Raw genomic sequence first — 17,009 nt, forward strand, 5'->3', positions numbered from 1 at the left:
AATACTTGCTAGTTGTCTCGATGTAAGTCTGATGTGCTTGGTATAGGACAGGAACCCGCCTCCTTTTCTTTTTCTCCGAATGGCTGTCCACTTGGGCTGCTAGCACAAGTCATCTTTTATGTGGCTTTTTACATTTTTTGAAATTAAGATATAATTACATCATTCATTTCACCTCTTCTCTCCCCTCAAAATACATGGTCTCCAGCCTTTTAATTTTTAATTGTTGTTGCGTGCATGCATGCATGCATGTGCATACCCTGCTCAACCAGTCTAATGTTATATGCATATAATTTCAGGGCTGACCACCTGGTATCGGATAACCAATGGGCTCTTCCTGAGGCATGCAGGATAGTATTTATGTCAACTTGACACAAGCTAGAATTATCTGAAAGGAGGGAACCTCAATTGAGAAAATGCCTCTATAAGATCTGGCTGTAGGGCATTTTCTTAACTAGTGGTTGATGTGGGAAGGCCCAGGCCATTGCAGGTGGTGCAATCCCTAGGTGGTCCTAAGTTCTATAAGAAAGTAGACTGAACAAGACAGGAGGAGCAAGCCAGTAAGCAGTACCCCTCCATGGCTTCTGCATCAGCTCCTGCCTCCAGGATCTTGCCCTGTGTGAGTTCCTGTCCTGACTTCCTTTGATGCTGAACAGTGATATAGAAGTGTAAGCTGAATAAACTCCTTCCTCTCCAAGTTGCTCTGGTCAAGTGTTTCATGCCAGCAACAGAACCCTAGGACACTAGAGATTATGTTTCCCTACTCTCAGCACGCCTTAGTTGCCTGCAAGTCTGTGTCTAGGGTTGGGACCCTCTTGAGTTTTCCTCTTCCATGTTAGCTGGGCTCTATCTTTAGAATTCTTATTCAGAAATATCGTGTAACCATTAATTTTTTGATGTGTGTGTCTGTGCACACACATACATGCAGGCTTGTACCGGGGGTTTGCACTCTAGTCCCAAACTACATCTCTAGCTCCCCATTAGATGTATGTTTAAAGAAATTAGTGGACAAGTGATAATAAACTTATTAAACATGAAAATAATTTTATTGCTAAAGACCATTCAAATGATGAGAATTTTAAAAAAATTTCGTTTTAATTTTTTGAGGGAGCATCTCACTCTGTAGCTTGGGCTGAAGTGGAATTTATTATGTATGCCAGGCTAGCCTTGAACTTGAAGCAATCCTGTCTTAGGTGTAAGCTACCACACTCACTTTAAGAAAATTAGGGGCTGGAGAGATGCTCAGTGGTCAAGAACATTGACTGCTCTTCCAGAGGACCCAGGTTCAATTCCCAGCACCCACATGGCAGCTTACAACTGTCTGTAACTCCAATCCCAGAGGATCTGACACCCTCACAGACATGCAAGCAAAACACCAATCAATGCTCATAAAAAATAAATTATAAAAAAATTAAAGTCTTCCCTAATAGTTTATGAATCAATGCCAACTATTAAATATGTAATACCAACAATGTTTGTGTAATCTAAACACTAATTCTACACTGTAAAAAGGTGTACAGCAAAGAAGATTCCACAAGAACAGAACTATCTAGACTAGATAATTAAAATTTTAGAGCTCTTAAAATAGCTATTATATAGCAACTAGAAAGACAAGAGCCAATGATAGATGGAACATACTGGAAGAGTCCAGATTTTAAAAGTTCAAGTCTAAGAATGCAGTGTGATGCAGGTGGTAGTTCAAATTAATCAAGAAAAATGAATTACTCAATTTTTATCTAACTTAAATTCTCAAACTAAACCTACCAAAGTATTTAAAAACACATCAGTAATCATTAATCATTTTGATGATTCTGGGAAAGGCAATCCTAAATCCAAAACCAAAGACAAAGGCTATTATCGGAAAAACTAACATATTTGACTATAAGATTTAAGTTTTTTGGAAATCAGACTGGTCTGCCTATATTCCCCTGCAACTCTCTATATCATAAGGTTTTTAGAAAACATCAATGGTCAAATTCTATTATCTGTAATTTCATATTCACACTGACCTTTGAAGTAGCAACTGGCGGAAGTTGCCGCTCTGTGGGTTAATTGTCAGATGATGGGACAGGTAATTACACAGGCGAGCTCCCATGTAAGAGAAATTTGGGATAGACGTAGCCTTTTAAAAAGAAAAGTTTTGTATGACAAATACATTATTATCAATGCAAACACTTAGCAATATTTTATGGAGGAAAACCATTCTGGCTACCAAAATGAACTATATATTTTAAAAGGTTTTTGTTAGGCATAAGGACATGAATCCTCCCACCTATCCTTATCCTAAGAACCACAGCACAAAGAAAAATGTTTAAGGCAACTTCTGATTCCTCATTTACCTGAGGTAACCAGAAACAATTAGAAATGTCTCTAGATGTTAATCCATTTTTTTTTTTTTTGCAGAAAATACAGACGCGTACACAACTGCTTGGTAACAATTACGAATGACAAGAAGAGCTACCAAACTATTGATCAATGTTGATTCTGCTTTGTGACCTTGGCCACTGCTAAAACTTCCCTAGCTTCTGTTTGACACACGAAAAGGTAATTAACAGTACCTGGAATGAACATCCCAAAACACTTGGACTAAAAAAGGAAATCAAAACAACTACTTCCAAGTAGAAGATGGAAAAGTAACAATGCAGTGGGAAAATACCACATCTTGAGGAATGCGTAATGTAGCAGAAGCAGCACTCAAAAAATCTGACTTCACCTGCAGATTTCAGAGAAGAGCGGAGGCCACATCGTACCACCTCAGGGTAGGCAGACAAGAAAACGCACACCCAGGGGTTAAGTAGCCTGACCAGGGTCAGAGAACCATTCAACCACAGATTCTGGATCCATTTACTAGAAGACAACGAGTTAACATTTCTGCTCAGGTGTGTATAAAGTGGACAGAGGAGGAACACTTTAGTAATCACTGAGCTAGAGTAACCATTTGTAGAATCTTAGTATTATCAGAAACACAGCAAATGCTTTATAATTATATCTTTTTATTTCTAGGGTTTTGGTTTTTTTGGCTCACATTTGATTCATTTCAAAAAGAAAAAAAAGCAACAAAACACTGATTTCTTCTTATACCATATATGCTTAACAAAAGAAATTCAAACTTCTGCTTTTCCCATTATTGGCTGAAGGGTTTTAGCCTTTATAGCCGTGATTTTTCAGTTTACACACAATTTCCTACTTGTTTCCCCACATGGGAAAATGAGATTCTAGCTACCACTTACTTTAAGCAAGCACACTCTCACCTCCCATTCTCTCCACCTACAATGTGATTTTTTTTTTCTTTTTTGAGACGGTATACTCGAATACTTCTTTCACTGAACTTTCCAGCAGAATGCCCCACCCCCAGGTAGAGGAGAACAACAGCAGTTCACGTGGGGAAACAACTCAAGGTCCATTGAATGCAAAACTTCTCAAGAATAAAACTTGAGATCCAGTCAGCAACACTATCAAGAAGACCCCTACCTTTCCGGCCTATCTGCTCTCTCTTTGGTTTGTGTGGCAGAACTGAGTTATACATTTGATGATTAAGGCAGCCTTACTAATCTTGAAACCCAAGGATGACAGACCTCTAGAAGCTGGAGGAATGAAATGCCTATGGGTTCTACCTTTGTAATGTATGCTCTTCTGTACATGTTAATAACTCTTCGAGTATAGTAAAAAAGGAACCTTCTCAAATGTAAAATCGTACTGAAAATAATCTTAAAAATAAAGTTTTGGGGGAGAAAGACAGCACTGTCTAATAAATACAGTTTGCACCCTTATTAATGTGTTACCGCCCAATATGTGACAAATGTTATATGACATCATACCTAGTTATAAGAAATAAGTTGTTTATATATTAGATTGTTACCATCATATAAGCTGGCAAGTCTTTTAAGGACTTAAGATACAAGTCTTTAAAACCTAAGAGTGAGCCTGGTCAAATCCTATGGCCTGGAGGGTTGAGGCAGAATTGACCAGTCTGGACTAGATAGTGAGCTCCAGGCCAGCCTAAAATACAGAGTGAGGCCTTCTCAAAAACATATGAACAAACAAATAAATGAAGACAAGAAGAAATGTTCAAAGTTAATATTGGACTATTTTGCAGCCTGGCTTATTTGTGTCTGTCTATCTCAGTACTGGGGACTAAACTCAGGAGCCTGCACTTGCCTGGCCAATATTCAGCCACTGAACTCAATCCTCAACAACACTTTGGCTTTTGAAAGAGAGCTCATTTGTGAGCCAAGAAATTTCTCACAACTTTTTCTCACCGTCTCCAAAAATCCTACAGAATTAAACACAGAGGGAAGAAACCTGCAACTGTTTGTGTGTGTTAGTTTCAGATGCATCAAAACGGGGCTATGTGGAGGGCAGGTGTGATTCTGGTGAGGGTTTCCCTGTCCGAGCCTAAACCCCCCTTGTATCCCTGCTTGTGTACAGAGCCCTGGCTAAGCAGGTGAACTGACAGTATAGCCTGGCTCTAGCCTTGGCTCTCTAAGTACAGAAAGTGTATCCAAGCCACACTTCAAAAGCTCCTACTACCCACAAAGTGGTAACAAGTAAATGGACAGGAACCTGGCCTCCTTCAAAGAATACTCACTATCTCTGGGCTCCAGGAAAACTACCAGGTCACCTCCTGCTATGAGCCTACCTACCTGTTGGTAGATGAGTTCCACAAGTTCTTGCAAAGCATCATCTGTTGTGACCCATCCATTCAGGGTTTCTGCAAATTGTTCAATTTCGGTTTCAAAACTGCCAGGCTGTTCTGTAAGATGATTCAGAAAATCCTGAACATATTCTGATAGAGTGGGATAATCCTCACAACCATCCTCATAGGACTCCTACAGTTCAAAAATGAAAGCAAACAAAAACAGAATAAGACAATTGAATTCATATAACTAGCAAAATAAGTATGCAGTGGTTTTAATTTGGGGTGTTTAAGGATCTCACATAACTGTAAATATCACAAAATGTAAGTGCATTCAGCTTGCTGGTCCTCTTCTTTGCCTAACTGACATGTTTTAACAGAAGAAGTTCCATTAAGACAAAGAATTGTCTTTTCAATCCTAGCAGATTTATGGCAGAGAAATAAAGTTTAAAGGAATTTCAAAAAAAAAAAAAAAAGTAAGAAGTAAGAATCTAGTTACAGATCAAATAAGACCTAGTTACAAATTTTGCACTAAAACTATAGGGAAGGGATGGACCAAACATACAGAAACCAGAATTGTCAACCTAGGAACATTACTATATTGTACTATTCAGTATATCCTTGTAGATGTTTGACAACATCTATATTGAAAAGAAAGAAAGAAAAAAAAACTAGTATGCTTTGTCATCTATTTGTTAATACCCAAGGATAGGGAAGCATATTTAACTGCTTAAATATAAAATTATATCGTAATAAAAATGGTAGACTTTCTGGTTGCTTTACTAGGTTTCTAACCAATCTGGATAGTAGCAATAGCTCTAAGATACTATTTTTCCCACTAAAAATATTCCATTTTTGGTGGTTGTTAAGCCTTATAATTAATGTTAGGAGACTTGATAAAGTTATGCAAAAGTTATCAGGCCAGAATAATATCCCTCTTGCTCTCATCACACGGAATGCTCTCTAAAGCATGCTGAAGTTTATCTGTTATGTTCAAATACATATACGGCTTGATATTTATCCTTCTCCAAATAAACTCAAATTAGAAATCAGATGAAATAATGAGCAAAATAGAGAAGCAGCTTATGAAGGGCTTTAAGTTCTAGTCAGTGAGTACAAAAAAATGTCACACAAGGGCAATTTTTCCTGTGATGGAGACAGTCTTTCTAGTAAGACTGTCTTCCTCCTTTCGAGGCACAGGCAGTAACTCCAGCACTAGACGCTGAGGTAGATGGATCAGTCAGTCGTTCAAAACAGACTGCATGCCGAGTGCCTACTAAGGGCCAACTGTACAGGTGCTGAAAGCACTTCCAGGACGCCGTAACGCCACAAATACAGCGGACAGATGTCTCCTCTCATAATCCCATGATGCAAAGTACATTCAGATGTTGAAATAGTTGGAAAGCAAGGCCAGACAGTCTTGAGAGTTAATATCTGGAGGTGCGTGGACAAACACTCAGAGTTAAGAGCACTTGTTGCTCTTGCAGAGGATGTGGGTTTGGTTCCCAGCATTCACATGGTGGTTGACAACTACCTGTTAACTCCTGTTCTAGGGGATGCAATGCCTTCTGACCTGTGCAGGCACCAGACCCATTACTTGTAGGCAAAACACCCATAAACAGAAAATAAAGCAAATAAATCTAAAAAAAATTTTTTTAATGTAGGAGTTAACATCTGAACTGACGGAAAATGCAAAACAAAATAATTCCCTCCCAAGCCCTCAAAAATATGTGGGAAGATATCCTATGCAGCAGGCAGATGCAGCATGCTGGTTCCATGGAGGCTTAACTAATACCTTTGAGGAAAAAGTCAATAGCTAAAACAGAAAACTGAGGGAGGGCTGGTGGCTGCCAAGAGTCAATTAGAGATAGATCATGCAGGATTTGGAGGGGCCCACTAAGTGCAGTGGTGGAGAAAAAGTTTATACAAGGAAGGACTGAATACAACTTGAATAATGTGTGTATGATCACAAAGCTAATTCAAAATTGTACTTTTATATTATCATATACTATCCTCAAAATAACTAAGTCTCAGAACACAAATTTAACATTTTATATATAAGTATGTTCATTGCCAAGAAAGCTATCTAACAATCTAAGCAAGAATTGTTAAATTTATTACTGTACATTCGTATAATTGGCTTTCATATAGCCACTTAAGAAAAAAGACAGAATTTATATATACCTAAATATATCCTTTCATATATGAATTATATATTATGTCCATCCTTCCAGAAAATAGTCCCAAGATAATTTGTTAAATAAAAACAGCATACATATCCCCTCTGATTTTGTTTGTTTTTTAAAGAAAGGGACTTATTTGTACAGACCTAACATTTCTGCAAAGCTAAACAATTGCCAACACATCTGGAGTGAAAAATGTTATTACAAACACTGCTACTTTATTAGAAAGTTGTGAAAGCAGTTAAGCATTAAAAACATACACATTATTAATATATTTAACTACTTCTCTGTGTGAATTTCAGAATTAAAGTGTTGGTATACATGGTTAGTTTTACAGACTTAAAGAATCCTAACGTATTAATATAATGACAAGGAGAAGTCCGAATCAGGCATCAGCTGAATCCACTAATTTTCTATTAAATGCTATTCACTGTGACAAAAACGCAGTTTAGAATATCCAATGTCAGCTTTATATAAAGTCAACAGAACCCTCAAACAGAATTCAAGTCTGGTAAGCGAAAGCAGAGCTGCTCTAGGGAGCTGGAGAGATGGCTCAGTGGTGAAGAGCACTGGCTGCTCTTCCAGAGGACCTGGTTCAATTCCCAGCACCCACATGGCAGCTCACAGCTGTCTGCATCTCCAGTTCCAGGGATCTGATACCCTCACACAGACACACATGCAGGGGAGACACCAATGCACATAAAATGAAAAGAAAGAAAAAAAGCCGAGCTGCTCTGAATACAGAGCAGAGGCCCCTTGGGCCCGCCATCCTAACAGCATTCTCAACAAAGGCAGCAGTGCACCATGCTTGAATCCAAGTCTGATCACTTCTCCAGCATCAGATTTTTTTCAAAGAATTCATCTGTCTTCAACATGCAGACAACTGATTACCAGGCTGAAGAATATATTTTCAAGCTTTGTTTTTCTTAGAACTTCATAGCAAGAGATTATGAGGAACCACTAATTTACAAATACCCCTTTCATGAAGTTATTTTCTAAGGACTGTTCGGAGAACCTAATCCCAGTCCATGGGGAGAGGAACCTGACCAGACATGAGCTGTGGAAGGATCAAGACTACTTAGGTTAGGTGGATTGAACCATGAAAAAAAAAGGATGGAGAAAAGAGTCAACACACTAAGTTCCTGCCATAACCTTGTTAGAAGAAGAAAAGATAACTATTTTATACTTGAGTTTAAAGTAGTAAAAGAAATGGAGACACACGCCTAGAGTTCTAAAAAGTGAGATTTGAGAGGTAATAAAATGGACATAGAACCCTAGAGAAAGAAGAATGACAAAGAAACATCAGCTCAGAAATCAAAGGAGAGCTACATGAGGAGAACTGATGATGCTCATTGTCAAATTCACAGGTTAAAATCTGAAAGAGAATGATGGCTGCACAGTCTTGGATGTAAAGAAGATTATATGCAAAGATAACAAAATTAGTAATGTTAAATACGTAGTTCTAATACAATTATAAGAGATTTGTAAAGACTACAAAAGGTAACTTTGACATCTGCCATAGGACATAGCACACTGGAACTTTGACACTGAACAGATTTTTATACTGTGTTCAAGGCCTAAGAGGAAGACAGTTTAAGAAGACTACATATTTAATAAAAATCGTATTATTTACAGTCATAAAAATAGTATCAACATATCTAGGTGGATCAAACTGCAGAGATTCGCATTCAGTAAGAATTTAGTACCAGCCAGGCGGTGGTGGCACACACCTTTAATCCCAGCACTCAAGAGGCAGAGCCAGGCAGATCTCTGTGAGTTCCAGGCCAGCCTGGTCTACAGAGCGAGATCTAGGACAGGCACCAAAAACTACATGGAGAAACCCTGCCTTGAAAAAACAAAAAAAACAACAAAAAAGTAGTATCAATGATAATTTTACTACTGAAAACAAGAGAAAAAAAGCAGTAGTAACTTGATGCTTTATGAAAAAAAAAAAAGCTTTTTTGGTGGTGACACACAAAAACATTTTTACAAACTCCTAATGCTTTATGAGCTCCTATATGGAGCTATTTTACTAGTAGGTAAACTATAATTACATATAATAGTCATATTAGTTTGAGAACAGATGGATATAGTAACTTGCTAAGACAGCATGAAAAAGGAAATTCTAGCAGCAGGATTAGAGGAAGGACTGAAGATAAAAAGCACAGGGTTTTGAAGGAACTAAAAAGGTACATCAAAAAACTACCACACAGGTTGTGTATGTACGTGTGTGCATGTGTGCGTATGTTTGTGGGTGAACCTGCGTGTGAAGTCAGAGGACAACTTTTGGGAGTGGGTTCTCTCCATCCTGTGGGAACCAGGGAGTGAACTTAGGTCATCTGCTTAGCAGCACTTTGCTGGCCATCTCACTGATCCAATTCTGTAGAAAGGGCAGACTCGGGGATTTCTGGATACAGGAGAAAGACCACTAGAGAACAGAAGCAAAGACAGTTTTCTCCACTCCATGCCACCTGACCAGGCTTGACCCACCATCAAGTATTGACTGTTTGTGGAGTGAGGAATCTAGCTAACTCTGGATCATTATCAGGAGACGTTTCCCACATAGGAGCTTATCCGAAGAGCTGGGATCAATGAGGACTCTCCCACTCTGTACTCAAGGATTAGAAAAGATCTAACCTGGACGATGAGCAAACATTAGTGCAAGTAAGGCTGAGAAAATACTGGGAGCAAGTTAGCAAGCCCAGGCATCCAGAATCACCACCAAGGGAGTCAGCCAGGGAAGAAACTGCTGATTAAGCTGCCATTATGCTTCACCCAGTTTTTGCTTTTAGAATTCCAGTTCATTATGGCTATTTCTTATGATTTGAACAGAAGCCAGTAACTATAAACTTTTCAATATCCTACTTAAATGTTGGCAACTAACTAAAACACTCCTTGAATAATAGAAGGTCAAATATCAAGGTCCAAAGAAGCTTCTAGTTCATCATTTGTTTTAGTACTCTGAACAGAGAAGTTGCTGTACTAACAGAGACCAAAGGATTCCTATAGACAAGATTGATTCAAAGCAAGTGGTGGTGGTGATGGAGCAGAGAAGATGGCTTGTGGTTAAGAGAATACACCATGTGTTTGGAGGGATGACTCAGTGGTTAAGAGTACTGCCTACTCTTCCAGAGGATCCAGGTTCAATTCCCAGCATCCACAGGACAGGTCACAGCTGTCTGTAACTCCAGTTCCAGAGGATCTAACAGTTATAACTTCAAACAGACATACATACATGCAGGTCAAACACCAATGCACATAATAAAAACAAATCATTCATAAAGGAAAGAAAAAAGAGTATGTACGACTCCTGAAGAAGACCTTGTTCCTTCCCTAGCATCCATATGGGCCACTCACAACCATCTTGTGAATACAGCTCCAAAGAGATCTGGTCTCTCTGGCCTGCTCAAACGCACTCACCTGCACACACCCCCAGACAGACATATGTACTCATAAGGTCATTTGATTGTATTCAGGACTTTGAAAAAAAACAAAAACCAAAACAAAAAACCAGTATTTCTCACATAAAACAGTCCATGTCAACAGGAAGGAAAACAAATAGACAAATGGGTAACTTTTTGGCTGCTAAAAAGTAAACATTCTTTTTATTTTAATTTTTCCTTTCAAGATTTATTCTTATGTCTACTGGTGTTTTGCCTGCATGTATGTCTAGGTGAGGGCCCCATATCTCCTGGAACTGGAGTTGTGAGCTGCCATGTGGGTGCTGGGAATTGAACCCAGGTCCTCTAAAAGAGCAGCCAGTGTTCTTAACACCTAAGCCATGTATCTCCCCAGTCTCCAAAGTAAACATTCTTGAGAGCTGAATTATTCAACTACTCACAGCTCTTCAATAGTTCCTTCCCTTGCTGAACCAAATACAACTTTTTGGCAAGCTACTCTTAGTTTTCACTTTTCAGGACAAACGGCTTTTCACCAGATCAACTGCTCTTCCTGCCATAGTCATCCTTTCTAGTCCCAAAGCATCTTTCTAAACGATGCATGGAGTTTCTATTTCCACAAAGTGCAGATTCTCCACGTGTCAAACAGGAAGAGAACCAAATACACATTACAAAAGGTATGCAGTCACGAATTCTAAGAAGAACAGAAACTGAAACCACAAGGAGCTACAGCACACCTATCAGGATGCTCAACAGAAACCACCAAGTGCTGACTGGGAAGACAGCAAGCAGCAAGCAAACCCTGAAAAACTTAGAGTGGAGTGAGCTCGTTAGAGAAGACAGCTGCTCCCACCAAGGCTGGCTGCTGAAATTCTACTGTTACACATTAAGCAGAAATGAAGGAGTATCTCAATCAGGACATGGACAGAGACAATGATCTCATCCACAATAGCCCCAAAGTAGAAGCTATCCTTTCATCAATGGACAAATGGAACCCTGATATAGTCAAGTGTGTGCATAAATCACCTCAAATTATATGTTACAATATGAATTTAGATGTAGAGTTAGAGCAGCAATCTAGTCTACAGACCTTCATTTATGGAGCCAGCACAGGAGAGGCTGAGGCAGGAGGGTCTCAAGTTCAAGGACAATTAGGAATACATACCAAAACTATCTAAACAAAGCCCCGGTGGCTCTACCTGGGCACGAGGGATAATTCTAAGGGGATAAATGGGGCTTAGAGGATGCTGACATTTTTCTCTTTGGCTGTGAGGCTAGCCGTCTGTTAACTCTGAGGGGTTCACACTGTGTTACCATTCAACAGACTAAGAGTGAGGCCTCATGCTAAGGTATATCAGTCATCTTTCCCATTCACTGCTAGTATTCCCTCCCCTTTCTAAAGTTAATCTCTACTCACTGACTCAGCTGGGTTTAACAAGCACAGCAAATTTCTTCCTATATATTCCAACTATGCTTTGTGCTTCCTACTACTAAGAAAACTAGGACCAATTAAAATTTGCTACTGCCGGGCGTGGTGGCGCACGCCTTTAATCCCAGCACTTGGGAGGCAGAGGCAGGCGGATCTTTGTGAGTTCGAGCCAGCCTGGCTACAAGTGAGCTCCAGGAAAGGCGCAAAGCTACACAGAGAAACCCTGTCTCGAAAAAAACCAAAAAAAAAAAAAAAAAAAATTTGCTACATTACTGACAAAGAAAAAAAAGTGAGAAAAGTTCTTTATACCTATGTATACTTATGTAAACACGTCACAAAACTGCTTACATATAAAGCATGGTCAAGTATGCTGTAATTCCAGACCTGGGAGGCTGAGGCAGAAGGGCTGCCTTGCTTGCCTCAAAATCAAAACAAAACAAAGAAATAAAGACAACAAAAACCAATCAACTAAAAACCTTCACAATATTTCTGCATACAACATGTAACCAGCACCAGAAATATTTTAACATAATTGATGAACTTCCTCTAGAAATAAAGAGCCCAGATGTGCATTTCTCAACATTCATTAAACTACCTATTTACAGCAAAAATGGCTATTTATTCCAAGGCCACCAAAGAATATTCTGCAATCTGGCTAAAATCAAATTAAAGGCTGCTTTCCTAGCCACTCACTGTACAGGTTGTCCATTAAGGTTCAGATGCAGATTTTTAGTTTTACAAATTCAAGCCATTAGGCTTTTGATACCAGGTTTGTTATTTTCTATATCCTTTCTAAGTACTAGGGACACAACAGTGAAACAAGCAGACAGGAATTCCCAGTCTCACAAGCTTACATTCAATACCTTGACTATAACTACAAATTATATTCCGGAATCAGGCCTTCAATGAATACGACATTTCTGTGTGTAGTACAGAAAGCAGCCAGCACACTCTAGTGAAAGACTAACCACATTCCTTTGATAGTATTAACCCAGGGTTGTAGGAGAAAAAAAAAAAATGTACTCACTGTATAATTAGAATAACCTGATGGGTAAAATTCGGGGGCGTTCGCAGACAGCTTAGACATGAGCACAGGAGCCACAACCACCTGGGGCTTAGCCATTGCTGACTCTGCTGAGTTCTGCTGTGGGATTTTATCCTGTGAACTAGGTGGAGCTCTCTGGGGCCTCGTTTGTTCTGAGAAAGAAAAAAAAAAAAAAAAGCAATGCTAGATGGATTCATTCCTTTGTATATAACAACTTACTACATACTGAGAAACCGTCTGAGAACTTCCGGATTTGAGGAGTTCACATACAAAATGTAAGATGGTTAAGAGTCGTACAAAGAGCTCGCAAAAATGGAACAATAGCCTTGCTCTGGCTCACCAGTGCACATACCTGCCTCCGAAACGAACGTTCGAGAGCTTTTCCCACCCTTGCCCTCTCTAAGGAGTTTGGTTTAAGAAGTGGATGCTCGCCTGGGGGCCCGGGTTCACCGGGAGGGGGGTGGGGGGAGAGGCAGGCGATTTTCGACTTCCTCCCCGGGGCGCCCGACCCCGCACCGGGGCCCCGGCCCCTCCCCCAGCCGGAGCGCACAAAGGATTCCAGCCACCACCTCCTTCCAAACCCAGTTCCTACCCCGTGCCGAGCGGGCCCCTCGGGGAAATGCTTTCGGGGAACCGGGGAGGGGGGGGGAACGGACGGATTCGGCGCGCCGGGGTTCGGCGTGCGCGAAGGGCCGCGGGATGGGGGGGGGAAAGCTGGCCCAGGAGCACCGGGGCCCTCGAGCTGCTCCGTACCTGGGAGCGCCCCAGGTCGGGGAGGCCGCGCGGAGCCGGCGGGGGCCTCGCTCTGGGCCCCTGGCGGCGGGGCGGTCCTGGGCTGGCGCAGCGGCGGCGGCGGCTGCTGCTGCTGCTGCTGCTGCGGCAGGAAACCCGGGGCTTTGGGCTGCAGCGGCGGCGGCGGCTGCTGCCGCGACCGCTCCGCAGGCCCCGCTCCGTTCGGGAACCCGCCGCCCTCAGGCCCGCCCCCTCCGCGGCCCAGGCCCCGGCTCCGGTCCCGACCAGCACCTGGAGCCCGATCGAAACTGTCCGACATGCTCCTGCCTCTCCCAACCGGGGGCCGCCGCCGCCGCTGCTCCCGAAGATCGGACGCGCGGGAGGCGCCGCGGGCCGCCTGTCACCGCTGCGCCTCACTCAGGGCCTCATGGAGGAGGAAGAGGAGGAGGCCGGCGGGCCCTGCTCGGTCCTCCGCGCTCCGGGGACGGGGACGGGGGCGCCCAGCCGACGCGCCGCAGCACAGCGCCCGCCTCCCCGGCTCCCTCCGGCTGGCGGACGCTCTCCGCTTAAGCCCCCGCTTCCCACCCCCCCACCACCACCCCGCCCGCCCGTCCGGCCCGCGACGCAGTGGGGCCGAGGCGGGTCACAGCGGCCCCCGCGGCCCGGAGGCCCCGGGCGCGGCTGCCCTCCCGCCGGCTGGCGACGGCTGCTCGCGTTCGCCGATGGCGGGCGGGCGAGCGAGCGGGCGGGCGAGCGGGCGGGCGGCCGAGGTTCCCCACCCCCGCCGCTTGGACGAGCCCGGGAGGGGGTGGGGGGGCGAGTCCGTCCGCCGCCAGCCGCGTTCCGCGTCTCGCCTCTCCGGGGGGTCGGGCCGAGGGGAAAGTGGAGGTGGGGGGACGCTTACCGGGCGGCGCTTACCGACCTCCTCGGCTAGTTCTCCGGAGAAAAAGTGCGAGACCGACGGTTGGTGCCAGAGAAAAAATAATCCGGGGGAGGGGGGGGGCGTGGGCGCCGCGCCAGGGTTCGCCGCCGCGCAACCGAGGTGGGCGCGCAGGTGTGTTCAGAGATAGCGCTCCGGCCGAACCCCGAGGCCCGGCGGCGAAGGGGGCCCGGGCCGCAGCCCGGCCCGTCTGCTCCGTTAGCGGCCTGCCGGGGAGGGGCGTGCAAACCAGAATCCAAAACACGGCCCGCCTTCCAGTTCCCACCGAGGGTCAGCACCGCACTCGGTCACGTCTGCTCCCGAGCTGCCGCCGCCTCCGCCTCCCTTGTCAGTTCTTCCCCTCCGGAAACTTTAGAAAATGCCCTACCTTTCGCTGCAAGGCTCCTGAGTGCCACTTGCATCTCCTGCCAGCGCCGTCCAGTTAAAAAACAAAACAAAAACGCGAGCAACCATTGCAAGCCATTTAAGTGATTTTTGAATGTGATAGAAGCCGCCTTAAATGAAAGACAGGTGAAATTAATTTTAATATACTTAATCCTGTATACTCAGATGGCATCATTACAACATGTGGTTAATGTTAAATGTGAATGGCACTCTCTCTCTCTCTCTCAAAATTAGTTGAAGTCAAAATTAGTTGAAGTCTAATGTGTATTTTACCCTTAAAGCACGCCCCATTTGGGACCAGGCACATTTAGAGTGCTCAAGAGCTACATGTAGTTAGTTACTGCCTGCTGCATTGCACAGCTCAATTCTAGTAATTATGTGTGAATTGTTGTTTTTGTCAGGGCTGAGGGTGCTAATGCCAAGTGAAAGGTAAATGTAAGTAATGAAAAAGAGGGAGAAATAGATGCCCTTACTATTGGATTGAACCATCTTCAGAATTCTGAGATTAGCCCTGTGATTTAAGGAAGGCTTAATGTTTTCTCAGTTTTCATCAAGTAGGGCCCAAACTTCCTTGTTAACCTTTTTTAATTAACCACGAGAATATGCCTTCACATAACTCAACAAGACAGTACAGTTTTCTTGAGAGCAACCATGAAGAAATGATTTATGCTCTTGCATAATGTCACACAAGATTTCAGTTTAAAAATTGGGTGGAGACGATGCTCCTTGGCATTTTAAAACGTGTGTGGCTATGGGTAGTGACCACTTCTCAATCTCTTATTTTTGTTTCTTTGGTACTTTTTGAGACTAAAGTCTCCTGCAGTTCAGGCTGACTTCAGTGTCGCTGAGGCCGACTCTGAACACTGGATCCACCTGCCTCCTTCTTCCAAGGGCTGTGATTACAAGCATGTGCACCATGACTGGCTCACAAGTTACTTCTTGCTTGGCCTTCTTTAGTATGTAGAGAAGACCCAAAACTCGTCAAAATCTGAAATGAGATGTTCCTCCTGAAGCAGTTGTCCCAGATCTGTGCCAGGCTTTTGATTGCTGCCCCTTGGTTTCCCTTGAACTAACTTTTTTTTGTGGGTACTAAAATTGAACACAGGGCCTGTGGCTGCTAAGCTTGTCCTCACTACTGAGCTAAACTGCCAGCTCCTTGTGTTAAAGCTTCCATGGTGGATAATTACTTTTTCTATCACAGACTTTACTAGGTGAGAATACAGTCAGTCTGCATCCATGCTGATATCAGGGAATATTTATAAGCTCTTGGTACCAGGGAAGATAACTCAGAGACATCCATGGCCATCTCCCTACTTGTTGTTACGTAATTTTAGCCCTATGCTTAGGAAATATTAGAGATGGACTTGGGGTAACATGAATGAATTTAATTTGTAATGTGCAACCAGCATTTATTGATTTTTAATGGTGTGTCTGCTACTGTTTTAAGAGTCTCACCTTTATCATTTTATGTAATCCTCATATCCTGTGGGGTAGACATTATAATATGCTCATTTTACAGAAAATATGCCAGGATATTACTGAGGCTCAGCTCCATCTGGGGACTGTGGTAATGCTAACTTCCAGGTACTGGATACTGCACAACAGTAAGAGGCCCCTCAAAAAAATAAGTCTCATGTGGGGCTCACTGAAGATCACAAGAAAAGCCCCTCCTCATTTATACACTGCTTATTGATTTGTGGCAAAAAAAAAAAAAAAAAAAAAAGGAATATGGAAAGAGTCCATTCAGAGAGTGTGGGAGCCCACAGAGGCTTCCTAGTGAGATCTGAGCTTGCTTTACCAGCAGGACTGCATAAGAGGATGATTGGACCACGGGCCTGGGTACCAGGTGTTTGGAGGGGTCTGCCTTGGCTGTATCAGTCCCCCTTGGCATTGTGATAAAAAGCCCTTTGGAATCAAGTTCTGGGCTGGTGGGTTTGGACCCAGGCCTCCCGAGGCTATCCTGTGTTTCTGTCTTTCCTCTCATTGTCTAGATTGCCCTTTCTATCTAAATATTTCTCACCTCTCCCTGCTCAAGAGCACCCTGGTCATAAAAGTGGGGGCTGGTCCCCCACAAAGGAGGATGGAAAGTGTGGTGTACACTATCAGAAGAGGACCTGCCACAAACTAGGGCAAAGGTACCTTCCCTTTTGCTGTGCTTAGAAGGTGTTCTCCAGGAAGACTTCATGAAGCTTCTAGACTCTCCCCTGCGATGGCTGTGCTCTGAGAGAATGTTCTCATGGAGCCTTGAATGTCGATTGCTAGAAT

The 17,009-nt window shown here is 43.1% G+C and overlaps 1 protein-coding gene across 4 annotated transcripts in view; it reads right to left on the reverse strand.

The window, feature by feature from the left end:
• The window catches only part of Paip1 (poly(A) binding protein interacting protein 1), a 29,054-nt gene extending 14,554 nt beyond the window's left edge, over nt 1-14,500 (reverse strand). Inside the window, exons 1-4 of one of the 4 annotated variants that reach the window (XM_028885385.2) lie at nt 14,343-14,500; nt 12,671-12,840; nt 4,641-4,826; nt 2,007-2,119 (exon numbers count right to left, since the gene is read on the reverse strand). In XM_028885385.2, coding sequence (XP_028741218.1) covers nt 2,007-2,119; nt 4,641-4,826; nt 12,671-12,766 — 395 coding nt within the window. In that variant the 5' untranslated portion in view covers nt 12,767-12,840; nt 14,343-14,500. Of the gene's footprint in view, nt 1-2,006; nt 2,120-4,640; nt 4,827-12,670; nt 12,841-13,441; nt 13,995-14,324 lie in introns of those variants that run through there. The other 3 variants (XM_028885384.2, XM_028885382.2, XM_028885383.2) reach the window with 3 other exon arrangements.
• Between the last annotated feature and the right edge of the window lie 2,509 nt (nt 14,501-17,009).

The sequence above is a fragment of the Peromyscus leucopus genome, chromosome 11 (assembly GCF_004664715.2).
Source record: "Peromyscus leucopus breed LL Stock chromosome 11, UCI_PerLeu_2.1, whole genome shotgun sequence".
NCBI lineage: Eukaryota > Metazoa > Chordata > Mammalia > Rodentia > Cricetidae > Peromyscus > Peromyscus leucopus.